Genomic DNA, 27,538 nt, shown 5'->3' on the forward strand with positions numbered 1-27,538 from the left:
TGTCATGTACAAGATGTGGGCTTTGGAAGCGAACACACCTGGGTTCAATCAGAGGGTCTACCACTTAGCACCTGTATGAACTCTGATCACATTGCTTAACCTCTCTAAGCTAAGTGTCCTCCTCTCTAAAGCAAGATAACGATACCTATTGATTGTGATAATGACATTTGGTGGTGGTTCTGAAGTGTCTAGCACAGTGCCTGGCACATAAACAACATTCAGTAGTCTTGCTTTTTTTTTTTTTTTATCATCTTTCTCCCAAATTACTCCTCTTCCCTCTGAAATTTGAAAGCAGCTGCAGTGAAGTATGTATATGTTTGCCTCTTGAACGGAAGGGAGTTTTAGTCTATAGACAGCATTCAGGGGAGACGAGGAAAGATTCCCAGTTACTAATATTGATTAGGTGATACACAGATCAATCAATCTATCTATCTATTTATCATCTATTTATGTTTATTTGCTTAGTTTGGCACAAGGTTCAAACTTAATTGATCTCTTTAACATTTTCTCCAGGTGCAATAGCATACTCTTTTGGGACCCTCCATCCACAGCCAAGTGAGTTCCTTTAGTACCTAGAGAAGCAGTCCCTTTTCTAATTTGGCGCCATGTTGCCCCCCACCCCCACCCCCACTGCAACTTCTAGCTGAGGCTCTGCGACTCATCCTAAATCCTTAAATCAGTCCATGTCCATGGGCTAAGCTCTCAAATTCCATTGTTAGTTTCCTTTGTCTTATCCTTCTTCCATTTCTTTTCTCTCTTGTCAACACTGTACATGATTTTCTTGCTTTATGAAATTCATTTTCTAGTGAACAGAATTTCCTAACCCCTCAACTCTGTAGGCCTGTGTATCTATAATTTCTCTAAAAGCTCCCTGTTGACTTTGAAATTGTCTCTTCAGGTTTCTTTAGGAATCCCAGGCTTCACCAAGGATCACCCCCTTATCACTTCTTAATTCTCATTGCTGATCTCCTCCTCCTTCCCCGCTCCTTCTCTTCCTTCTCCTCGTCCTCCTTCTCCTTCTTCTTTTTTAAAATAAGAATTAGCATGGCTCGCAGCATCATCACGATTTGGTTCCTGTGTCCCCAAGGAGATTGGCTGTGATTTCCCCTCCCCATCATTCTCCAGCTCCAGCCTCAGCCCTGTATGAACAGCTAGAGGCAAATAGACTGTGAATATTTGTTTCAGTCACCTCATTGTTCTAGATCATGTGAGTTTAGGTTATGCTAGTTTTCATTTTCATGACCAGTCCAATTTTCAATACTAAGTAATTTTATGTAGTAGCTCTCCTAGTTATTCAATTGTTAGCAGATTTATGTTACATTTTTATTTTTGTTCTGTTACAATTTTATATTTAACCAACACCATTATTTTGTTTTTGCTTATATTAAGCGAATGATTTGTCACTGGTTGTCAAAACACCACATAGCAGCTCATAAAAGATAAATCTGATTTTTGTGCTTATAAACAGTTCCCTGCATCAGGTCTGAGTATGCTCCCAAAGAGATGACATTAATACTGAGCATCTGAAAGTGAGATCTGGTTGAATCTCCCAGGTACTGAAGTTTCAGGACCCTGAGAAAATAGAAATCCCATCCTTCCATTCTCTCTCTCTCTCTCTCTCTCTCTTTTTTTCCTGCTACCTGAGTTCTACACCAATAGAGAAAAAACAAATGCAAGGCTGGTAAAAGTCAAGTATCATGTTGTTAGTGGTAACACTGGTATGGAAAAATGTGGCTAACATCTACTGAGTTTCAGAGGTGGAATTGCGCACTTGAACGCTCACTAATTCAGGACTTAGGTGGGCATCTCCACTGAAGCAAGGCTTGCTCCTGTAACACCCGTACTATGGGTTGTGTGGGTTACACTGGGGGTTTCTTGAAGGCAGCTTGCTCCCCTAGGGGAAACAGGAAGTGCCAGGGGCTGAGCTATGGAAATACAGCTTCTCTCTAGAGTTTCTTTAATCTTCCAGATTATGTCACTCCTTTTCCTCTGGAAAGATGTAACGGAGGGAGTAGAGAGAGGCTAGGTGTCTTGCTAATGGAGTTTCTTCAGTGTGGACGGAGACAACAGGAGAGGGCAGGAGGAGGGATTCTTCCTGTCCTTCCTTCAGCGTTGGGGCATCAGGACACGGTTTGTTAAATTGTAATAATGTGCTTATATAAATGTTGGGCGGGCCACCTTCTACTCTGACCGTACTAATGACATTTTCCTTGATTTTGTCATTAAAATTTCCATTCTCTTTTGTATTTATTTCAAGCCGCCTTCATGACCCCCTGCCCCAGTCATTCACTTCTAGGTAAGCCAGGTAATGAAAGGTCTACTGGTTCATTTGTAGCAGCTGGAGATCCTTTAGTTGCAAATGTCAGACCCCCATCTTAAATGCTTGAGGCACAGAAGGCAATCTGTTTTTAGAAGTCTGGCTTTGGCTGCTGAATTCAGACCTTCGAATGGCACCATCCTAGAGGAACTGTTTCTCTCCATTTTGTGGTTGGCTTCTGGGTTGGCTGTCTCCTCGGGCAGGCCCAATCTCTCTGGTTATCACATGGTTTCCAGCAACTCTGAGTTTTCTTCTTACCCTTTCAACAAGCCTTGTTTACAAAGAATGCCTCTCTCATAGGTGTTCTAACAAAAACTCCGGAGCTGAATATTACTAGACTTAATTACTGAGTAACTACTAAATACTCCAGCTTATGTTGCTGCTGATCCCTTGGTTCTAAGGGTGTTCCCTAGACCAGCTACATAAGCATCACCTTGGAATTTATTAGAAATGCATGGTCTCAGGCCACACCCCAGACTTTTGAATGATAAACTCTGAGGGTGGGGTGCAGGGAACGGTGTATTAAGAAGTCCTCCATGTGATTCAGAGGCGTGCTAAAGTTTGCAGACCACCTTGTTAGTCCATAGACCATACTCTATGGCTAGGGGGATAAAATAATGTTGAGTGGTCCAGCCTGCGTAGGCTGATTACTTCAAGAGCTGGGTTAGGATCAGCTTCATCCAGCCCAGATGGTTTTAAGGTAAAGTATGGAGGGTAGCATCCCAAAGGGAAATTAGAGGTGTTATCAGAAAAAGCAACAGTTGCTGGTCAGAAAAAAATTAACACATGTTCTACAATAGAATCTTTCGACAAGTACTGGGTGGTGAATTATTACATCAAGAAGTATTTGGTAGTGAATGCTTCATGCTTGTCTGTTGTATCTTTACAAGGTTTGGGGCAATCAAGACTTTTTTCTTATAGTATGCATTCATACCCAATTGTTTCCTGAATGGAGAAAATGAATCATTTTATCCTTTAACTTGAGTTATCCATGATCTCATATTTCCTTTTATATGATGGGACATTCTGAGCAGCTGCATGAGAGCATGGGCCACAGGGTATATAACTCAGCCTCAGCCGGGAATCCGTCCTCTGACTGAGGTCCCATCGGCTGTCTACTATATTGGGCATTTTGTTTCCTGGAACTAAATATTTTGTGTGGAAACCTAAAAGGTATAGTAAGTGTGCTGTGACAAAATGTGATAACTTACGTGAATCTCCTCTGTGACGTTGATAGGTACGATGGTGGGGGACCATACCCGCTTGGAATTCCACAATATCGAGACCGGAATCATGACAGAGAAGCGTTACATCTCCGTTGTCCCGTCCAGTTTCATTGGCCACCTGCAGAGCCTCAGGTTCAATGGCCTGCTCTACATTGACCTGTGCAAAAATGGCGACATCGATTACTGCGAACTGAAGGCTCGTTTTGGACTGAGGAACATTATCGCTGACCCCGTCACCTTCAAGACCAAGAGCAGCTACCTGAGCCTGGCCACCCTCCAGGCCTACACCTCCATGCACCTCTTCTTCCAGTTCAAGACCACCTCAGCGGATGGCTTCATTCTCTTCAACAGTGGTGACGGCAATGACTTCATTGCAGTTGAATTGGTCAAGGGGTAAGTGGAAGAGATCACATCGTTCATACCAGATATCTCAGCTCAAGCCCGACATAAAATATGGACATGGAAACAAAGTGTCCATTCTGCTCCCACCCTCTATTCCCACTACCTGCTCTCATCCTCGTTGATTAAAAACAACCTATGTAATGGTTAGGGCTGGAAGGAAGAGCAGTTCATTAGTTTATTTAAAGGTCTTCCACTAACTCAATACTATCAGACTTTTTACTATGAAATATAGTCCTTTAAACCTATAGGAAAGAAGGTCATTTCTGCAAAAGGAGCATAGAGTGTATAGCCTATATACAATGCTCTGGGACAGTGCTCTCTGCAACCACCAAATCTATAGGAAGAAATGAAATATAGATATTTGCAGCACTGCCATTAGCCCATATATGCGCCGTTTTAAATGCTCTTCTTTCTGCAAGATATTTTACTACCATGTGTTGGAAAATAGTCAAAACAAAAACAAAAGCTAGAACAAAACCCAAAACACAGATCCACAATCGACTGAATTTAAATGCTGCCCCCTAGTGTTTGGGGATGTACCACCTGTTCTACTTGGTGGCTCTGGATTTTTAGATCATGGTAAAGAAGTGAACCTTGTAAGTGTGGAATTAAAGTGAAGTCTGACAGAACAGGCTGTGACTCTTCTTAGAACCCCAGGTCAAGCCTTAATTATTCGTGCATGAGGCCAGGTTAGCACAGGGGATGCGAAGCCCTCAGGGTCACTTATATGCACGTTGCCATTCAACCACTCGAGGGAATCTCCACTCATGAGGTGGTTGTTGTTGCTCACAGGTACATACACTACGTGTTTGACCTTGGGAATGGTCCCAACGTGATCAAAGGCAACAGTGACCGCCCCCTGAATGACAACCAGTGGCACAACGTCGTCATCACCCGGGACAACAGTAACACCCATAGCTTGAAAGTGGACACGAAAGTGGTCACTCAAGTCATCAATGGGGCCAAAAATCTGGATTTGAAAGGTAAACCTTATAAAGAAGTTTATCCTTTTTAGAGCATTTCTTGTTTTGTTTTGTTTTTTTAAGATTTATTTATTTGAGAGAGAGAGAGAGAGAGTGAGAGTGCTCAAATGCAGGGAAGAACAGAGGGAGAGAACCTCAAGCAGACTCCCTGCAGAGCGTGGAGTCCAACACCATGCTCGATCTCATGACCCTGAGATCATGACCCTGAGATCACGAACTGAGCCGAAACCAAGAGTCGGACATTTAACCGACTGAGCCTCTCAGGCACCTTTAGAGCATTTCTTATAATCGAAGCGCTGTTTGCAGAGGCAAACTACAGGTTAGGAGTGCCAGGCATTTTTGAGACATCATGCATATCCTATTTTAACACCATTAAATGATACTAAAATGCAGTTTTACTTAAACCGCTCCTCAAGGGATGGTTCATTTTCTCTGTAAACCTCAGGCATGCGGGGGCTGAGTGTGAGGTGATAAATGTCAAAATGCGGAGGTGTCCTAATACAGAGGGGGTGGTATAGGTTTTGGAATCTCAGCTGAATCACTTACTGCCTGGGTGACTTTGGTAAAATTTCTTAGCCTTGTTCAGCTTCTCTATACTTTTTTTGCAAAATGAGGATAATAATTGTTACTACCTTTATGGGCTGTTATGAGTTTTGATGGGATAATGTCTATAAAATCCTCCTCATATTATTGGTCACAAGCCCATAACAAGCATTCGGTAAATGGTTGTTTTGCTGGAAATCTTGTTAATCTTTACTTCATCATAAAATGGAAACAATACCTACCTCATGGACTGAATATGGTGATTAAAATTTGTGAGATGGCATGGAGAAAATGAATGACATAAGCAATGTTAGTTTCTTCTTTCTACACTGTAGAGACTCTGTAATTAGTTGCTTATGCCATTTCCAGTCCCCCTCCCCCCGCCCCAGCTCTAGCACCATTACGTACGAAATCGTCTAATGTGCATTGGCTCTAGCTGAGTCTGCTTTCCCTGCCCTTTACTCATCTGCTCTTGCTACTCACTTTCCTTTCCAGGTGACCTCTACATGGCGGGTCTGGCCCAAGGCATGTACAGCAACCTTCCAAAGCTGGTGGCTTCCCGGGATGGCTTTCAGGGCTGTCTGGCATCAGTGGATTTGAACGGGCGCCTGCCAGACCTCATCAACGATGCCCTCCATCGGAGTGGACAGATTGAGCGTGGCTGTGAAGGTACAGCCTTTTTCCTTTTTAAGCCACAGCCTGGACGCAACCACCAAGCCTCTTTGCTGCCTCTGCCAGTGCCACCTCACTGTTCACCAGTCCTCTCTCCTTCCCGTTTGCCATCCGACATTGCGTCATCATTGGGGTCCTCCTGTCCCTGGCTCAGTATGTCAAGACATGGGCCACAGGCTCTGGGAATGTATGTTGGCGGGTGTCTTCCCTGTGCTACTACTTGCCAGTAGAGGACCTTCCCTGGCATTGACATCAGACTCTTCCTGACTTGTACCTTTGTTTCCAGCATGGCTGAAAGGGCAGTAAGGGGTTTTATTTATATTTTTATATGTTGGGAGGTATACCAGAGACTTTTATGTAGCTGTCACCATTAATGAAATGTTTCTAATAACTACTGCATTGTTTAGTGCAAACTCAGCAGGAGGTAGGAAAATGATGTCAGAATGCCATGATGAGGGAAGGGAACTGACATTTATTGAGTACTTACTAGATGTCAGGCATTCTTAGGCAGTTTGTTAGTGTGATGTTCATGAGGTCTGGAACAGCATGGGAGTTGATGGTAGAAAGACTTGGATTTAGATCCAGGTAGTAACTCTTGTTCGCTGTGTGACATTTGGCAAGTTACTTAACCTCTCTGAGCTCTATCCTCCTCACCTGCAAAGTGGGGCAATAAAACTTGCCTTGGAAGGTGAGTGATGTAAATCAGAGCTGTATGTAAAATGCCTGGTGCAGCATAGTAGGTACTCAGTAAACAGTAAGAGTATCCTTTACAAATATGATCTCGTGTGAGACATCTAATAGCATTGCATGCCCCATCAGTGCAGCACAACAAACCATGCTCAGCCTGTTCCTGTAGATGATCTATTGTCTCTTAAGATATTAAGTGAATTTTATAGGTCTTCCTGAGTCCAGTTCTTTACAACAAAAACAATCTAGTTTAACCAGCAGAGGTTAGCAGTGAACAGTTTTCAGGCTTTCCCAGGGGCCTTGGGTAGGCCAAAAAGGTGACGCTTACCTAGCTTCAAAGTCAAAGATGTCTGACCAGTCAGCAGGATCTATGTATTCTTTTGTCGGGTTGAGCCTCACGGCTCTGTGTGTGATATACGTGTTGTGTTTTTTTCTATCTCATTGATTTACCGCATCAAACGCGTTCACTCATCTCCTAAGTATTTAGCTTCACATATCTCTCCTTAACCAGCTTTCACCTGGGTTCGCTTGCCACATTTTTATAAAGGCTTCCCGTCAGCTTCACAAGCTGATGTGCAGTATGGAAGTCATTACCCTTTGCCTAAGGGTCAGCTTCCCACGTGGACTAGTAATAAGACTGGTTGTTCCCATGACCCACTCCGGTTTGCCTTTAGACAGGAATATTTCTTATATACGGTGGGCCGAATCGGGTCTGTGTATGTGGGAGAACAGGGAGTTGGGAACCACCATGCGCTTAAAGTAGCCACTTTGCTTTCTTCTCCTGAAAATGCACTACGTCATTCAAATCAAGAATTTTTGTCTCCTTGGCTTGCTCTTACTTCTTTCAGGCTTTAAGGGCAATGCTGAGATAAACGTAACATTTGGGAATTAAATCGAATATCTGTTTCAAAGATTGTGGAATGACAGAAATTCCAGTTATCCTTCAATAATTAATCAGATTGAGTTAAAACATAAAACATAAAAGCACACATTAAAAAGCATAAAGTACTCTTCAGATGTTAAATATTCTTATCATGTCATCCGTTCTTCAGATTTACAAGTTAATAGGAATCATCCATTTAATTCTATAGCAATGTTGCTTGATAGAAATATAATGTGAGTCACATAAGTAATTTTAAATTTCCTAGTATACTAGCTACATGTAAAAAAGATATAAAGTAACAGGTAAAATTAATTTTAATTTTACATTTCACTTAACCCAGTATATCCAAAATATTATCATTTCAGCATGCAATGATACAAAATTATTATTAAAACATTGCACATTCTTCTCTCACATTAAGCCTTCAGAACCGAGTGTGTATTTTGTACTTACAGCACATCTCAATCCAGACTACATACCTTTCCAGTGCTCAGTAGCTATCCGTATCTGTGGCCTACCGTATCAGAAGCAGAGTTCGGCAGAGGATTAAAAGTTGGGGTGTAAGGAGACAGCACTGTTGTATTGGATTAAAAGGAAGTCTAAACCAACTTTTAGAAGAGTGGATTAAAAGGTAGAGTATAAAAGTGGGGGGGGGGATGGAGTCCACTTAAGAGAACTTGAAGAGAAGCAGTGAGAGCATTAGCACAAGGAAATTACCCATCAAATTGGGGAAAATGGTCCCATCCCTACTTCCATCTCTGTGTGCAGCTTGGCATGACTCATCACCTGCATTATAGTGGGGTCCGACCTTCCTCTGAGTGTGGGTGATTGTTCACCGGATATTGTGACTTGATGCTTCTACCATCCGAATCTATGGCGAGTCCCATGAGCCTAATAACCCTGCACTCTATTGCCATGGAGATAATTGTGATGATTACCCATGGAGCATTATGACCGCCCCACTGGGTGGGATGAATGGAGGATGAGTGAGGAGGGAAGAAGGTCCTTGTTTATTGTACACAGATGACTTGGATAATTAGCCTAAGTGGCCAGGAAAAATGGCCAGAAAGTGGGTTAAGGCATAAATTACTGTCATTGGAAGTTTACACCATGTGAATAAGCCCTTATAAGAGATCCCAGGAGCCTTTTAGGGCGCTGTGGAAATGAAGCCAAAGTAGATGGCGAGGAGGGAAATGAGGAGCACAGAACCTTAGAGAGACTGCAAACAGGTGTCCTTCTCATTCTGAATCTCTGTACATAGTATGGAACCCTCAAGAAGGCCTTTGAGTATTATGTAGGATGGAAATCCCAGGAAATAGAATACATTTCCTGATTTATCATTTCTATGTATAGAATAATGTACAGGGGATGAGGATTCGTTACTAAAAACTAAGAGCTGCATCCCTTCGACATGGTAAATGTGTTCTATTCTCACTATCTGGGGTACACAGGCCAGGGTGTATCCAATGTTCTTGTCAAAGTCATTGATGATGATATTTCAGGATCTCTAAGTAGTAAATGTACTACTTTCCCTCTCTTATCTAACTGTGAAGAGTCCAAAATTATTTTAAAAACGAATTAATCTATGGCTCTGGCTCCCAATTGTTTTATACTAAGAAAGAAAAAAAAATCTCGGACCATGTTTTAATTTTTATGCAGAGTATAATACTTCAGAAATTAAGCACAATTTCTGGACAACCTAGCCAACATCTAGCCGTGACTTACAGCCTCTCAGTTTGGGCTAGGAATTCTGAAATGATGTCTGGTTCTATTCTCAGCTGGTAAATATCTCTTTCTATCTTGAGGCCAGCTTGGCTGCAGAGACCAAGGCATGGGTTGGCTGGAAATGTGATTGCACAATTGCAGATTGTAAACATCTGAGAGAAACACACGTGCTTCATTTCGAGACTGGCATGAATAAATAAAAAGGACATCGGTTTGGTGCCTTTTTGCTTGCAGCCATTTGGATTTGGCTGTATTCTTACCGATCAAACAAATTGAGCTCTTCGGAGTTCCCAAATCACCTTGATACACAGGCCCAGTTTGAGCGCCACATTCCCTGGTGGCATTTTCAGGAGATTACAAGGAGTGCTCCCAAGCGACTCTTCCATCTTTAACTCCTAGATGTGCAGAATTATATTTTTGTGGGCTTGGTCTGGTTGTGCACACGTGTCTTTCAGTCTGGCCACGCGCTACCCTTATTTCTTGATGCTTATCCTGACTCGTGGAGAATCATTTTCCTGGACCATATGCCTTGGGGTTGGCTGTGTGGATGTGGGAAGGCTCTTGTTATCCCTGCTTGTGCTTTGTCAGTCCAGTGTTTTCCTGCCCCCGCTCTGCGGCCGTGGCTCTGAGGAGACCTGCTCCAGCTGGGTCCCTGCATCCGCCATCTGTGCTGTCTCTGGAGAACCCGTAGAGCATTTTAACTGTCTGTCTGAGTGATGTTGGTTATGCCGATTGTTATTTTCATTTCTGTAACGTTACCCGGGTTGACTCTACTTCTTACTAACCTCTGGTTATTGTTTTCACCTTTTCTGTTCTTTTGCTAACAAAGTTGTGTTGACCAAAGCTGACCTGCAAGGTAGAGAAGGTTCTTGCTCCCATTACCACTTTGGACTGAAAGATGCCCTGTGTCACTCTTGGTATCTTTTCTTTAAGGGCCTTCAAGCTGTCACACCTCTTGGACAGCATCGGTTTTGGGGAGGGGGCTGAACCCTGTGTTCTTCAGAAACAGTGGCGGGAAACCCAGATCAGTGAATGCAAAATAACAAACGCTAAGACCTTTGAGGGATGAGACCATGATTCCATTTTTGGGGGGACCAAAGAGGTTTGACAGCATCCTATACTGTGACTCCTCAGAGGCATATCAATCCACTTCTGGAAATGGTTCATACCTCTCCACATAGTTGCCATGGATGGGTTGGCTCTTTTTAATTTATTCACCACAGAGGAAGGCAACACTTGGAAAGAGAAAAAGAAAGAAAGAAAAAAAAAGGTCGCTTGGGTTCTTACTTTATTATTTTCTGGGTCAGGGAGGTCATTTCTCCAGACTTTGGAGTGCTTGGGCCTTATGAATGAGAAGGCCATTTTCTCTTAACTCATTTTAGAGAAAGATTTTTAGGCATTTGGGAGATATTAATGTCATTAAAACGTTCTAGAGATTTATGTTTCCTATCGGGGATTTTAGTTGAGCACTTTAATTTCCTGTTTTGTGATCTAAAGGAAAAAGTACTCTTGGGGAAGAAGAGGATCTGTCGGTTTTATCCTGAATACCCTTTAAAATGCCTGCATGTTAGATGTTAGTGAATATCTACCACATACACTGCTCCTTCTACCACCCAAAGGGGCACCATCCAAAGTCCGTCATGGGCCGCTGGTCCTATCCTTTCAGGCTACTTGACTCAGAATAGCAAATCAGGAAGGCATTTTGGGCATCTTTTGGGCATCTTTAGAGGATTGAGCTTCAGATGGCTTCTGGGAGTTTGCAACCAGCAAAAATTGTTAAAAGTGGTTAAGAGCAGGGTAGCTTTAAAAACACTACTTTTCCCCTAAAAGATCATTTATTTTGCTGCTACTTGCTATATGTCATGTGGGTGACCAATACAAGTGTCCATGTCTTGGGTGGACATAAACTACATGAAGTCTCTCTCTAGCCATTTTCCTGTAACTTTTTTCTCCATCCCTTCTTAGCAGATTCACATATATGCTGAAATGTAATAAAATTAATGAAAAGAACAGACACTGAATTAGTATTTTGAAGTCCAAGGTAGTTGTACAATAGCTTTGAATTTTTCTTTCTTTCTTTCCTTTTTTTTTTTTTTTTTTTTTAATTTCAAAGAATGTAAGGGGCCTTTCAGTAATACTGAAGGCTGTTGTTTTTCAGAAACTGCTCAATTGTCAAAATAGGGCTACTGCATGTCACTCTGTAACTGGAGGGGGGATGGAGCAGGATTTGATCTACAAGAAGAGACAATCCAAGGATATCAAAGCTTGTTGTGATCAGATTTATTAGATAAAACTAGAGCGTGACATCTCCTCCCAGACTTTATTCTTCACGGTAAGAACTAGGTGGATTTTGAATCCCCAGAACCTAGCATGGGACTTTTTACATAGGGGCTCCCCATGCAGCAAAATGATCTTAAAGTTATCATCCAAAGGAAAAATGGTTTGTAGGAATCATACAAAGTACTGGTTGATTTCTATGCCTCTTGTAAATTATTGACCAAAGTATAGTACAGATTTAGAAATATAATAGTTTGGAATATCCTAACTTTGCCATTTATAGTATCAACCAAGTCATCAGTATGGTCTTTATGTTATTACTGCCTTGACCCAAACTCTCTTCCATTCTTGTAATGACTACAGAGTCTCTTTGTGTGTGGCGGGAGCTGTTATTCTTGGTAATTATTTTGGGTCATCTTACTCTTTCCCCATATTGTGGCAAAAGACCTTTAGGATGTAAATTCCTTTACTTTTTATTCTTCTGACATTGGGGTTTGGACCATTACTCATGCTGGCTTTTTCAGCTATAACCTGTGGGCACAGATATTACGAATTACCATGAAGTGTGAAGGCCAGTAAAAACATATGACAAAGAAATGAGACAGTTTGAAATGTAAAGGTAAATGGTATTCAGAAAGAACTATAATAGTGGGGTCTAGGAAGTGGCCTGATGAGTCTGGACAAGTCAACAGTTTGAGTCCTTCTATCATTGTGTTAGGGGTATGTTGTTTTTTTTTAAATATGTATGTATGTATGTATTTAAACTTCTCCAGTGATTGTGTTATTCAGTTTTAATGGGAACTCAGCCATTCCTATGTGTCAGGCACTCAGCGAGGCACTGGGATTACAGGTGTGATCGTCTGACCACACATGAGTTGGCAGGGGATCAGCCAGTAGGACAATGCAGGGTGAGCACTGCTTTTCTAGAATGGAGAAGGAGCACGCAGGGTGAGCAGGGAGGAGGGCTGCTGGACTATGCAGGGTGGTCATGGTAGGTGCTCAGGGTATATATCTCAGGCAGAGTTTGAGCTGAGTTGGAAGGACAACATATATTTGAGGTACATGAGAGGTGGAAGCACATTCGAGAGCTTGGCCAGTTTGAGGACCGACTTGAAGCTCAGGATGGTTGAAATAATGTGCATATGGGGATGTGATCAAAGATGAAGCTGGGAGCAGTAGGATGGAAGCCGGCGATGACAGTGTGTTCCTGTGAGGAGTTGGGCATTTCCCTGAGGGCACTGTGAGGAGGACAGAGACTTGGTCAGCTTCTCATTTTATGAAGATCACTCTGACACCAGGTGGAGAATGGAAAGGAAGGACAGGAACTGGAAACAGAGAGCAGCATTAGGAGGGAAGTAGCATATTCCAAGGTTGAGGGAAGAGGCTTGACCCTGACACCTGCTATTTTAGGTGGCTAAGGAGGTAAACATGTCTCCCTCCCAGATGAGACCTCTGAGGAATGAGAAAGAAAAGGAGCTTTTTCTCCTGATTGTTTCCCTTCTACGCAGCTGTGTTACTCTGTTTCATATATCAGATACATTTACACATGATGAGGAAAGGTGTCAAGGAAGAACTTCCCTAATGGCCCTGGGTCAGGCATCCTTCCAGGTTAGGAGTGGGAGTAGGAGCTCCATTGAGGCACACAGGGTGGGGGGGTGTTACATTGCTGAGAAGTACAGTCCCTTGAATCTCAGGGTCCCTTGAAGAGAGTGAAAATATCTAGGGACCTTTTGGAAGTAATTTTTGAATTCCTTTTTATTGTAAGAGGGGTATTCCTGGAGAGATCCCCTAAAAAGCTGTCTAATAAGAAAGGAGCTTACAACTATCAGAGAAACATTAAGTTTGACCTGTTGAGGATGAAACAGATGAGTTATAAACTATAAGAAATAAAAGAATAGCTTTTGATTGGGTTAGGTGATTAATAAGAATATGTTCTTCCTACTTTCTACTATAATTCCCCTTTACACGTTCTATCTCTGGAGTTGAATGGCTCTTTTTTTAGAAATGTAATTCATTCTTCTGCCCAGATGGTGGGCAGGTGGAGTGGGGTGGGGGGGAAACCAAGGATTGATTAGATCTGCTTCCAAATGCTTTGTATCTTTGAGGAAGTCAGTGAATGTATTGGGTTTGGATGCCTTAAAAACCCAAAGATCCTTTCAAGTAGTTTTAGATAAGAGTTGCCATCAAACACTTCTAAGGGGGAGTTTTCATTCTGCAACTATTTTTTACTGTGAAGAATATAGTTTTCCACTTAATTTTCTCCAAAGCTAAGGGCTTTATCACATTCCCCATTTTTTTTTAAAAAAAAAAAAAAAAAAAAAAAAGGTGTAGCATTTGACCTAATAGAAATCAGTCCCTCAGAAATGATTTGCATTATGGGACATAATGAGAGATAGGAATTAAACAGAGCTTCCCCCAAAGGCTCTTGCCTTTTGCCCCTCAGCATTGTATGACAGAGGCTTCTTACAAGAAAGCTGTGCAATTGTGACGTACTGCCCTAATGTGTCTTGTTTCTGGACTCCTGACCAACTATATACCCACCTAAAATAAAGAGAACTTGATTTTCCTCTCCAACAGAGTTGATAATACCCTTTATTGAGGGTTTACTTAGTGTAGGCACAGGCTAAGGACTTGGTATATTGTGTCTCCATCAGGATCATGACCTTGCGACCTCAAGATGACTTTATGGGCTTTACATATGTTATCTCATTTAATCCTCACATCATGTTAGGTAGCAACAATTTCCATCCCTATTATACAGATGGGAAAACTCAGGTTCAGAGAATTTAAGTGGCTAGCCCAGGGTCACATTGCTAGTAAGTGATGAAGCTGAGTTTTAAAGCCTATGACCTCTCTCTACTGTGCCATATGGTGAGAGTCTGGACTTGTCTATTTCCAAAGCAGGGGCACTACCCAGGTGACCAGAGGGTATCTGAGAACGTCCTCTAGCTGGCTTTATGGTAGATGGTGTTTATGGCAATATGATTTCACTAAGTTCTAGATGATAGTTGCACAATGTTCTTTAAAACAAACTGCTTTTAAATTAGCTGTCTTTTCATTGAGCTTGCCCTTTGAAACCTCTTTTCTCTCTTTTCAAAAACGCCCTCTGCTACCCCAACAGACCACTATGTCAGTGCTGAAAAAGAAGGAAAATCAGAATATGAGGCTTCAGTTTGCATTTTTCTGAGAGGCAGCATTGACTTTCTGATGCACTGTTCATGATTTTAGAAAGAAGAAATGATCTAATCATTTGACCTTTATGACCTGGGCACTCTCTGAAAATAGGGTGGGTTGAGCAAGAAGGCTTCATGATGCTAGTCTTTCTCTCTCCTTCACCAGTCCCCCAACAGGGGTAGGCATAGGTGCTCCCTCCATTGTCATGCAAGTGTCCCGTGTGTAAATCGCTTTACTCACGAGGTGTGCATACTTTGCTGTTCATGGACCATCAAGGGCAGTGCTGTACTAGAGCTGGTATCAGCACAGGAGTTTTCAGGAATTTTGCAAGCTGGTTGACATCACGTAACTTACATTAGCTTGAAATTGGCCGTGGTGGGAGTATTTTACACTATGGAAATCAGGTTAGAGAAATGTTACAGATCAGGGTTTTTTTTTTTGTTGTTGTTCTGGTTGTTAAATATTTACCTGCAGGGAGCTGATCAAAGGCCATTGGAGATAAAGACCTCATGAGGGCATCTTAGTTTCAACCAATTCCCATGCCCATCTTGACTCATTTTATACTCAGTATATGATGAGAGGGCTGGAGGGATCGAGGAGAATAGAAGTGTTATTGAAACTGCCCCAGTGTCTCCAGAATGTTGGATTTTATTATTAGTCTTTTTCACTCATCATCCTAACCAAGTGACTTTTTTGAACCTTCATTTGAGAAGAGGAAACCATAAACACCTGAGCATGCTTGCTAAGGACAGTGTTGATGCCTTTCTGAGCATTAGGAAGACATAGATCTTACCTTCAAGACAAAAAAGTAAGATCTTGGGAATACAGCTGCTCTTAGGTCTTTCTGCCATTGAAATATTTTTTTTAAAGATTTTATTTATTTTATTTGAGAGAGAGCGAGTGCGCATGCACACATGTGTGAGTTGGAGAGAGGGGCAGAGGGAGAGGGAGAGAGAATCTCCAGCTGACTCCCCGCTGAGCAGGGAGCCAAACCAGACATGGGGCTTGATCTCAGGACTCCTGAGATCATGACCTGAGCTGATACCAAGAGTGGGACACTTAACCACCTGAGCCACCCAGGCGCCCCTGCCAATGAAATTTTATAATAATATTTAGGACCCTGTTCTCTGGCCTTGCTTAATCTTCTGTAAAGTGGGAACTAGAGCATTCACTTCTCAGTTGGCTCTATAGGAAGGACGCTTGACACATTTAAGGATCATTGCTTTCTTGTTTTAAAATTACATAGAAGTGAATTGGGTTTCTGCCAATTAAGGGGGATGAATCTTATATTGTCTGTAAATGACAGACAGGTCCTCTAGAAAAACCAGGAGGACCCAACGCGCTGTGAATGTAGAGTTACTCTGAGAGCTACATAGGGATCTTTGCTTCAGGGACCAAGACATATAACTAAGTAGGCTATCCCTAAGGGCACAGACATCGCCCCTGAAGCCTCAACACTTCAGTCCTTCTATTTTAGCAGTGGAGACTACAGATGGCTCAGGAAGCTGGTAAGGGTCTTGCACACGTATATGCACACATACATATATCTGTATGTATTCCTCTTCCTTTTTCTATTTTTTTTCCTTCCTTCCTGCTCCATGACTGCTCACTCCTTCTTCCTCTATGAAACAATGTAAATTTTAAAATGTGAAAATGGAAAGGTTTATGCACTTACCAGGAGTGGAGAATCAAGTTGCGGGTGGCAGAGAAGAGCTCCCTGGACAGTCCATGGCAGCTCTCATAAGGCTCCTCCCGTGGTAGCCGTGCTTTGTGAGGGGTGGACAAACCCTTTGTCTGGCACAGAGGTCTGCTGTGATGATGCTTCCACATTCAGGGTTCACGCATGGATTCTGAATCCTTTGACAAACACCTCATGCTTTGTGATTAAAGACGATGAGTATTATTAAGCCAGCCTTGCCTGGTGCCTACCAGCCTTGACCCATTAGGATAAATGGACGTAGGGCATCCGAACAGATGTACCACCCTCTAGGCTCCCCCGGTCACCAAGCCCACTACCCCAATATGACCAAGACCAGCTGGTGCTGGTTTAGCAACATTTATTATAAATTGGGATGTTTGAGGCATAGGTTTGGTTGAGTCCTACTTGGGCAATAACAGAGGGAAAATACACTCTAATAGAAGTGTTCTTTCCTTCAGGCAGCACTTCTATCTCAAGGACCTGCAAGTCATAAAAGACAGTCTGTCAACTTTTGATTTTCTAGACCATGAAGAGGAGTTGACTGAATCAGTTTGCATGTACCGCAGAGGTGGATTTTAGCAGTAACAGGCATGAAATGACTGTCTGGGACAGTTCTTAAAGAGAAAAACAAAAACAAAAACAATCCCCAATTCAAGCAGAGTGATGGGGAATTTGTGGCAGCCATCAGAGGTATCATCTGAAAAAGAAAAGACACAACATGATGCTTTTCTGCGAACTAAAAACAGAGCAGGGAGTTAGAAACCAAAGTACCACCATTTCTGAGGACTTGTTGAGTCTTTTCTTTTACGCTTCTGTTGCCTTGTCACTTCCCCGCTAGACAAAAAGAGTCACCATCTTGTCTCAAATGACTATGTGGCTATTTTAGTGAGGATTGGTTACATGTCAAATGCAAAAGTTGTACACACGATCTCTCTACAAGGGTTTCGGAAAGGTTTATTGCAGTTTTAAGCTATTAATAATAATTTTGAAAACATTCTAAATATATTATTCTAAAGGTTTATGTTATCTTAGAATTTTTGCAATTTTAGTTTGATTTGGAAGAATGTTTTAGACAAAAGTATTATTAAGTTCTTAGGAGTGCCTTATATTTATAAGTATTTGATACAGATTTTTGTTCCAGTATTAATACGTAATTGAATAAAACTAGATCTTCCTGTTAATTTTTTATTGAATTTTGAATTGAAATGGCCTTTGAAATTTTTCCTTGAAAAAAACCCCACACATTTTTACATTAAAAAGTCATCTTTCTCTGGTTATAGATTAGAGATACCTTATTTAAGTTTCTCTTGCTAAGCCAATGGTAACACACACACTCTCTCTCTCTCTCTCTCTCTCACACACACACACACACACACACACATTCACTGTATGGCTTACCTATATCCATAGAGGTTAGGTGGCTCAGCTGTTGAGTTAGCAAGCTTGGCTTTGAGATCTCACCCTACTACTTGTTACTGGGGGCCTCACAAAAAATATCACCTAACTCCGTGACTCAGTTTCCTTCTCTGAAATCCTTGCCTTCCAACTTGATCACCAGTCAAAAAATTCCTTTATTTTTGAAGTTCTGGATTATTTTAAAGTTCTTCCTCGAGAAAATTATTCCTGTTTTCTGATTCTTTAATACTTTTAATTATCATTGCTTCATCATGTGTTTATAAAGATTAATTGAGTTAATATCTGAAATGCACTTAGTACAGTGTCTGTAAATCCCTTGTTTTGTTATTGTTATATCCTCTTTGTACAGGATCATTTTATATCAGTGAGGCACATTTAAAAGCATTGTTGGAGATTTTCTTTATCAGGGCAGTTTGGAATGTTTCTCTAATTTCTTTCTCTCTCTAATTTTGGAGACACTGCTATCTATGAGAAATAGATACAAATATAAAATATAATCTGTTCAGGAAAGGATGTACTTAAGTAGTTTGAAGTAAGAACACGAGCTTATATTATCATCTAGAAAGTTTTTTAGACTCTATTCCAAACTCTTATTCATTCCATAGTTCATACCTGTCCCTGGACATTGGGGACACAAAAGAGTCCTTGTCTCACTATCTGGTAAGATTGAATTAGTCTAATAGTTAAATTAGGGGAGGAAATGTGGCCAATTAAATCCCACCACCACCATTACCTCCCCCCAAAAAGTGATTCCAAGTAGAAAATTGCTTGTATGAAGTGATATTGGTGAATTTTATGGATAAATTATTAGTTTGGAAAACCATAAAAGAATGATTCATTTGTTTTTCTTTTAATTTTGGTTCTCTTCTTCTTTCTTCATTTAACAATATTTCTGAGCTCTTACTTTGTACCAAATACTTTATCAGAAATTAGAGATATCAAGTTGAGCAAAACAGACAAGACTTCTGCCCTCATGGGGCTTATATTCCAGTAGGATGAGACAAACGATAAAAGTTTTAATAAATGGGGGCACCTGGGTGGCTCAGTGGTTAAATGTCTGCTTTCGGCTCGGGTCATGATCCTAGGGTCCTGGGATGGAGCCCCGCATCGGGCTCCCTGCTCAGCGGGAAGCCTGCTTCTCCCTCTCCCACTCCCCCTGCTTGTGTTCCCTCTCTCGCTGTGTCTCTCCCTGTCAAATAAATAAATAAAATCTTTAAAAAAAAAGTTTTAATAAATGACTTAGTTATAGGCAGTACAATTGTTGAGTTAAATAAAGAGGGAGATGTGATGGAGAACACATGAAATGCTGATGGGGACTTCCTGAAATAGGAGAGTCTGAAGAAAGCCCATCTTAAGCCTGAAACTTAAACAGAATAAGAATGGATCATTTTATATCATTTGAAAATCTGCAGAAAGAACATTTCAGGCTGTAGGTAGAGCAAGAGCAAAGGGCCTTGAAGGTAGGGATGGTCTTGAAATGTAAGAGCAGAGGTCCTAGAATGTGAGCAGGCCTCAGAACCACCCAGAGGGCTTGTCACAACTCAGATTCCTGAGACCTGCCCACAGCCAGTAGGTCTGGGCGGAGCCTGAAAAGGCACATTTGTCAGGAGCTCCCAGGTGATGCAGGTGCTGATGACTGGGGACCCACCCTGTGAGCACCACTGGGGTAGGGAGGGAGTGAAAGGATGAAGGGATGGCTGGAGCACTGTGAGCTGGGGGCCAATAGTGGGAAGTGAGCTGGAGGAGGGGGCAGTGGCCCTAGGATCTCAGCCTCAATGGCAAGTGCAAGTTTAGTCTCAGGTCAATGAGGAGTCATTGCAGGTTCTTTCAGCCCTCCCTCACTGCAACTGCTCTTGTTCTGAGGTGATTATAACGTAGTCTTTGTAGTCTTTGAGGATTATCTGATTCTGCATGGCACTCGCCCCCTAATGCATGTGCAACAAATTCCGTGGAATTTGAAAATAACCTGTAATTCCCTCTGTTTTAGAGTCCTGACCAACTTTTGATGAATAGGACAGATCGCTCACTTTGCGCAGCACAGATAGTCACCCATGCTCATGTTTCGACAGTAGGAGACATAGGCAGATCAAGGGGCTGCAGTTCAGATCAGCTCAACATTGACTGAAACACGTTCTCTGTGTGTGGCACTGTACACTTAACCCAGCAAGGATATAGTCAAAGCATATTATGATTTTTAGCAGCAGGCAGCATTCAATCTTTTGGGGACAAATACTAAAAAAACATATGAAACAATTAGAGGATTATATAAGCAGAGGACAGCACAGTGTGTAATAAAGTATTAAATTGAGTATTATCATATGTAAATGTTAATGATGCAGATAATAAGTGCCATGGCCACTAAGAAGTGGGAGGATTGTTCGAAGTTACTAGGGAATGTTTTATACCAGGGAGGCCTTCAAGCCGGTCCTTGGAAAATGGTGAAAATTTGGCTAGTTAGAGGGGAAGGGAAAAGCATGGAAAAGCCTTTGTCTTCAGATTCAATCAACATTCAAGGAATTACTGTGTTTTCCCAAAGTTTTTGCTGTTCTGCCTTTCAAAGGAAAGCCTTCCATGTGTTTCTGATTCTTGAGTACAATTGAATTACTAGTCCATTGTCTGGTAAGAGCTGTTTGGTCAGGGAGCCCTGTGGACTTCTCAGAAACTTTTATCCTTTGAGAGAAGCTGTCCTGATTTGCCATTGTTAATGAAAATTGCACTACACAATGCTCAAGTTTAAGACCTACTGAGAACATGACCATGAACCTCATTTCATCTCCCCATGGGGGAACCACACGGCATATAGAAGCTGCAGAGACCCAGCAGCAGTGCTGCCCCCCGGTGGTAGTAATTGTCTCGAACTTTCTTACGTCATATCCTAATAGCTTTGTATTAGGAGTGACGGTCTGTATTGCTTCTACCCCTCATGAATAAATACAAAATGTCTCGCCACCCAGAAGACAAACCCTTTGTAGTCATGTATCTCTTTTGAACATGCATCCTTAGGACTCTGCATGCATGCATTTCAATATTCTGTGCCTATGTGAGGCTTTGTTTTGGAAACGGTGAAATACGCACTTATTGCAATGGATATATTTTTACCCTGTCAAGTGCTCTTTTGCATCAGATCCTGAGTAATATATTTGATGAGTCAAAGGGCTCGCCTCCTTTGCTGACTCTCTTGGGAGTTATCCTGAATATTAAGATATTTCCTGTTAGCTCAGATAATTTCAAAGGTGCAGGTTTATCTTTAATAAAGATAAGGTTAAGGCAGAAAATAGAAATGAAAAAGAGCGAATGGTTAAAGAGAGAACCCAGGCCGACCTAAGAGAGATTTTAATGACAATCTGTAAGGTAGAGATCACAAAACTTTATCAATTGCTAACTCATCTCCAGAAAAGATTGTGAGAATGCCCCCCAAATAAATGTAATTATTTATATGTCAGATACGTGTACCGTTGTACTTACATATTAGTTGTTTATGAAAGACAAACAAAAATAGAAGTAATAAAGAAAAAAATTTTGAATGAATGTAATTTCTAATATTTTCTTCCTATCCCTCAAATAATCCTCTTTTGCATCCTCTGGCATATGGACGCTGCTTTTGAATATACCCTTCTGTAGCCCAATAGCCCCAGCACATGGTGCAATATACTGGTTCTCAAACTTTAGACTGCATCCCAATTTCCTGGAAGCTTGTGAAAACACACATTTATACCTCTTTCTGAAGTTTCTAATTCCGTAGGTCTGGGGCCCCATCATTTGCATTTCTGACAACTTCCCAGGTGATGTCAGTCTGAGAACTAACACTTTAAGAACCGCTGATGTAGTTAAGAGCTTGAGTCTCAGAGGTAGTTTACCTAAGTTGGATATCAGAGTCCTTCCATTACCAAATGTGTGACCTTGGGTAAATTATTTTACTTGTATGAGCTTACTTTTTTTTTTCTTTTTCTTTTAATCTGTTAAATGGGTGATCATAATTACTTACCTCTTAGTGTCACTGGAGATCATAATGAGATAATGTAGACAAAGTGCTTAGTACCCAGTACTTACCACCTACAAAACACCAAGACACGTTGGCTGCTATATGCTTCTCTTCCTCTTCCTCTTCATATCATCAAACATCTTTTTAATGTCATAAAGTAAACTTTAGGGACTTTTATGCCTTAAGTCATAAGAATCATGGGAATAAATTCTTCTGCTTTACCATTATACGTTTAGAAAGACCATATTCCAAATGACATGACTTTCTAGTTGGATGGTAGAGGTGAAGCTCTTTTGCAAAGTCCGCTTAAGAGAGAACAATGTGTTCAGCCCTCTCCCTTCTGTGTGTAACTATTGATAGTTTGTGGCTAAGTGTGTATTTCTGTAGTCTTTTGTATATACTGATTCTTGTTGCATGATCTAGAATTGACATTTTTGGCAGTTGTGTTTTTTTTTTAAATTTTTTTATTGTTATGTTAATCCCCATACATTACATCATTTGTTTTAGATGTAGTGTTCCACGATTCATTGTTTGTGCATAATACCCAGTGCTCCATGCAGAACATGCCCTCTTTAATACCCATCACCAGGCTAACCCATCCTCCCACCCCCTTCCCCTCTAGAACCCTCAGTTTGTTTTTCAGAGTCCATCGTCTCTCATGGTTCGTCTCCCCCTCCGATTTCCCCCCCTTCATTCTTCCTGGCAGTTGTGTTTTTGAATGTTTGGGGGCATGGGAGTACCAAAGTCGAGTGCTTGCTTTGAACTTGTTTGATTGTTAACACTTCTCTCTCTCCTTTTTTCTTCTCTCCCTGTCTTCCTATGAATTACTAGGACCAAGTACCACCTGCCAGGAAGATTCATGTGCCAACCAGGGGGTCTGCATGCAGCAGTGGGAAGGCTTCACTTGCGACTGCTCCATGACGTCATATTCTGGAAACCAGTGCAATGATCGTGAGTATAACCTTTTCCATACTTGGGAGTTTTATCAGTGTTTAGAGGTTTGGAGAAACCTTAAGGGACATTATGTAAAAGGATGGCTCTTCTGAAAGACTTGTAAGCAAATTCCTCCTCCAGAAACTTGGAAAATAAGGGACTGGTGCTCTTAATGGAAGAGCAAAGAGACATTTCTTGCTCAACATTACTAGATGTTTTCCCATTTGCTTACTCCCTGTGTTTTTTCTTTAGATTAGATTGCCTGTGGCTGAGAATCAAAAAAAAAACAAAAAACAAAAAACAGTTCACGCAATATTTTTGTTCTAAGGAGTTCAGCTTTCCATTAGTTAAATCATCTGGATAACAATTTTGAGACTCACATTTGCATTGTCTAGAATTTAGAGGTTATTTAAGGAATGTAACTATTTTCTCAAAATTCTGAGTTTAGAGAACTTCTTAGATCTTCCAAACGATGAAGACATTCAGAGTTTATTATTTTTTCCAACTAGAAATGTTTAAAGCATTCTCAGGGGTTTTTCAAATGTTGGAAATTCCCTCTGGCTAAATTTATTGATATCTCTTTGGTTTGTATGTACATGGTCATTCTGTTTATATATGCATTTCTATTTTGTATGTATATTTATATGCACATATCTGCGTATTTGGTTCATATTGGAAGAGAGCCAGTTGTTATCTTTGTCCACTAGCAATACTTCTATCAGCTGATTTAATTCTAGAAGACTGGTTTCAGGGAGGTGATTCTAGAGATGATGGTGGAGATACTTCAGTTCTGTTGGAATCTATAACCCGTGTCTCCACTTCCTTCTCGTGTTACTTTCCTAACATGGCTATTTTTAAAGATGAGCCAAAACCTGAATACCTCTATTACAAAGAGATTTGTTGAAAGCCCTGACGTAGTGGATCCTGCTGATCTTCTGATTTTCTAAATGGTAGGAGTTTATTTTACAATCTGAACTCGTAGTTAGTTGGCCTCTTTGTTTTATAAAAAGATACATGGTGTTTATCTGAGCAGATACTAAAGTCACTTTGTGGTTGCCTAAGTGGGAGCAGGCACTGATTACAATGCCGTCTCTATCGTGTTTACTTGGTTTTTCTTGAATCCTTATTTCTCAACTTTTTTTTTTTTCACGTGCGTAGTTGCCCCTTGTTCTGTTTCTCATTTTTCTCCTAGCTTTTTGTCTCTATGTGCTCTGTCAGTCTCTTAAGATCTATCTGGAGAAACAAGTGGGGATTCTATCAGTGTAGAGAGAAACATCTTTGATTCTCATTGATCTAATGTAAGCAGTGCCTCTAGGTCTGTAACATAAAGGACACAGTATCTGCAGAAAGTTTTGGCATCAGGTTGTTCTTTCCAAGTACTTGGTATTATTGAAAGTTTTGTTTCCATATTTATGAGTTGGAAATACTGTTTCACTCTGAAATAGGCAGTTATGCACCCATTCAGAATATCTGGGCAATTGTGCTATATGCTCTTTATTTTCCCTCCACTTTGTCCGCATAGGACTCATTAGGAAATCTTTTTATCCTAAATGGTGGCATAATGCTTCTTTATCCTCTATATCGTAAATACAAACCACTCCTGGTAGAAAATGGTCAGGACGAGACTGCACACAGAAAATGCAGAAAGGTAAGTTACTCTAACTACGGTGAATAGCATGGTCTTCAGAAGGTATGTATACATTTTTCTCTCATTGACAAGTTCCTTTTGGCCACCCAGTCCCAGGCATCGTTTTCTGCTAAAAATCAACCAGGATTCTTTCTGGCTTTCTATGATTTTTTTCTGACTTGTCAAGAGCAGATGGTGTCTCAGTCCAGAATGAAGACTGTTGCATTATCTGACTCGAACAATTTATCAATATATAATGAAGTACTAGAATGGATTGGGAAATGTCAACTTTCTTTTGTGACAGTACCATGTCATCCTTCAAAGATGTTTCTGAGATATCCAGGCCTAGGTAATGCATTCTGGGTTTTATTCTGTAAACAATACAGATGAAGGTTTTATGGCAGAAAACCTCTGAGGCCAAGTTGTTAAAAGAATCTACTTGCCTCAACTCCTGTTGGAAAGCAGACCAGGCTTGTGTGATTAGATGGCTATATGGAAATGTGAGCAAGTGCATTTTAATTGCAGAATGTAAGGAATATATAGAGTTCAGATAGATATAACTGTCAAATGAAGATATATGCTTTTAATGAGACCAACTGCGTATATCAGAATGTTAGGTTGCTTGGAATTGTACACTAGATGCCTCTGAATCCAATGATCAACATTGAAAATATTGGGGGAACTTTTTCTTTTGGAATTAGCATGAGAGCCAGTTTGTTCCACCTAAAAAATCAGCCTTACCTCTACATCATAGATCATAACTTTCTGTATCAACCTTGACCTTTAGAGTTGTAATTTGGTACTTTATCTCACAAACATCTTCAAAATTAAGTTACCTATTTTATTTTCTCTGGGCCTATGTTAGCAAATTCTTGGTAGCTTAGCTTGCATCAGGAGATGAGCCTTCACCTTCAGTGTTACCAGCAGATTCAAACAAAGCTCGTGCTTATCGTTGGCAAAGGCCATAGGGAAAATTGCAAAGAAAGGGGAACAGATACCATAAGTGAATGGAAGAGGAAAGATGATGAAGAAGAAATAATGGACAGAAAAGCAGGGCTGAGTCTTATATGGAAGAACAGAGGCCATTAGTAATTGCTTTGGTAGCATGCCTTCCACAGGTGGCCTGCCTTTGACCTAAATAACAGAAATGGAACATGACGTGATAATTGGAGTGTCAAGGAAATCTGGCCTTTACCTGATTTTTAGGAATAGTGTATTCTAAAGAATGTTGCATCTATCTAAAATACATTGTATTTCTTACAATGCTGTCATAGGAACCTATGGTTGGTGAAAGATTCTATCTAATGGCAACAGATTTTTTGGTGCGGGGCTGGAGGGGAGGGTTTGGATCTCTTATTTTCCATGAGCTATTTCTCAGGATAGCAGATGATCTCAGTTAATGGAAATGAAAAAAAAAAATCACAATTTCTTACCTCACATCCAAGAATAGAAACTCGTTTAATAGGAAAGTGCTAGGTTTTGATATTTTTCAAAATAAAAGTTTCAGTTCAGTTCATCATGTATAGAAAAGTTACTTATATCTGGGCATGATTTGCAAGTTTCTAAAAAAATGTTGCATTTTTAGGGGTCTCCACATTTTTCCTAGCATTGGTTCCTTCATTCATGACCTTTGATTTTTCTTGCCTGTTTGCCCAGTTGGGTGTTTGCTTGATGATTTTGAGGTGCTGTCACATAGATATCACCTCCATGAGTAGAGTTTATGTTTAGAAACTATATCTCATTTAGTATGAGTAGACGAAGCATGGATGGGTTTAACTTTATTCCATCATTTTCTATGAGTGCATGGTGGATTGATGGAGGCAGTGGGGTGAATTTCAGGTTTAGTCTTATAAAGATAGCCATGCAAAGCTGATACAGTGATTGTGAAGGTGTGGCATGTATTCTCTGTGGCTGGTTATCTTGTGTAAGAATGACTCTCTTGTATTGGAGAAAAAACAAAAGTCGTCTGATTGAAAGCCCAGGTATAATTGATTTACTAATTGTCTTATGTAGTTTTAAGATAAGATCTATCATTTCATGTAATAGCAGATTCACAGGGAGTTTCCTTTAGGTGACTTTTAGGGCTGTTTTGAAACTCTAATGAACAAAGTCATCCCAGAAGTAATTTTGAGTTCATGTAGAATCCAGTAAGATCTATGGAAGGACACACCAGTAACATTCTCCAAAGAAAATCTTCAGTTCTTCTGAAAAATTCTAAACAGAGAGGGCTTACTTCTCAGATGGTGCATACCACCTGAGTGCCAACTTAATGATGGGGCTACATTTTAAGAACAACAAAAGAAAGGGAACCTTACAAAGTTTCTCATAGGGATATTCTTTTTGGATATTGGGTTCCTACTGGTATTTAAAGTCAGGACCGAGAGCCTGAGAGATTTCAATATGTTGTAGTCATCATGCCATCAGGCAAATCCAGAATCCCTTTCCTGTGATGTGGGGAGGGCGGCCTAGTGTTGAGTTCCTCTCTCCACAACACCTCACAATGTTGCACAAAATCCAACTCACTTGCACGTACCCACACACACACAAAAGCATTGTCATTTCTGGGGACTTTGTGAAAATAGCGATTTTAAACACCTTACATCAATCCTTAACCACCATAGTTACCTTTGAGCGTGTTTTGACAATTGTTTTGAGTTGTGTACAATTTTGGGGGTCTCATTATTGCTTCTGTGCCCTAAAGAATTAAATGTGGAACAGTGTGTGGCACGCGAGTGCTTAAAACACAGCAAGTCGCTGGAATTAGATATCAGGTGTTTATAAGGGCTTTGTGGGAAGAACAGAAGGAAATAAATGTGGGTCCTCAGCCCATCCTCAGCAGCCAGCGACCTGCGTTACATCACTAGTCCTACATTGCGGGCTACTTGTTGGAGAAATTGCTAGGTTCACACTGGCATGTAATAATAGATGTTCTTTGCCTGCAACAAATCAATAGCAAGCAGCTGTGGATCGTGCAGACAGTGGAGTGTGAAGC

The 27,538-nt window shown here is 40.9% G+C and overlaps 1 protein-coding gene across 30 annotated transcripts in view; it reads left to right on the forward strand.

Moving 5' to 3' along the window:
• NRXN3 (neurexin 3) overlaps window positions 1-27,538 on the forward strand; it is a 1,527,623-nt gene that overhangs the window by 729,609 nt on the left and 770,476 nt on the right. For all 30 annotated transcript variants that reach the window (XM_032406089.1, XM_032406090.1, XM_032406055.1 and 27 more), the window contains 4 exons: window positions 3,555-3,936; window positions 4,738-4,928; window positions 5,967-6,140; window positions 22,818-22,937. In XM_032406089.1, coding sequence (XP_032261980.1) covers window positions 3,555-3,936; window positions 4,738-4,928; window positions 5,967-6,140; window positions 22,818-22,937 — 867 coding nt within the window. The remainder of the gene's footprint in view (window positions 1-3,554; window positions 3,937-4,737; window positions 4,929-5,966; window positions 6,141-22,817; window positions 22,938-27,538) is intronic.

The sequence above is a fragment of the Phoca vitulina genome, unplaced genomic scaffold (assembly GCF_004348235.1).
Source record: "Phoca vitulina isolate PV1807 unplaced genomic scaffold, GSC_HSeal_1.0 scaffold7, whole genome shotgun sequence".
Taxonomy (NCBI): domain Eukaryota; kingdom Metazoa; phylum Chordata; class Mammalia; order Carnivora; family Phocidae; genus Phoca; species Phoca vitulina.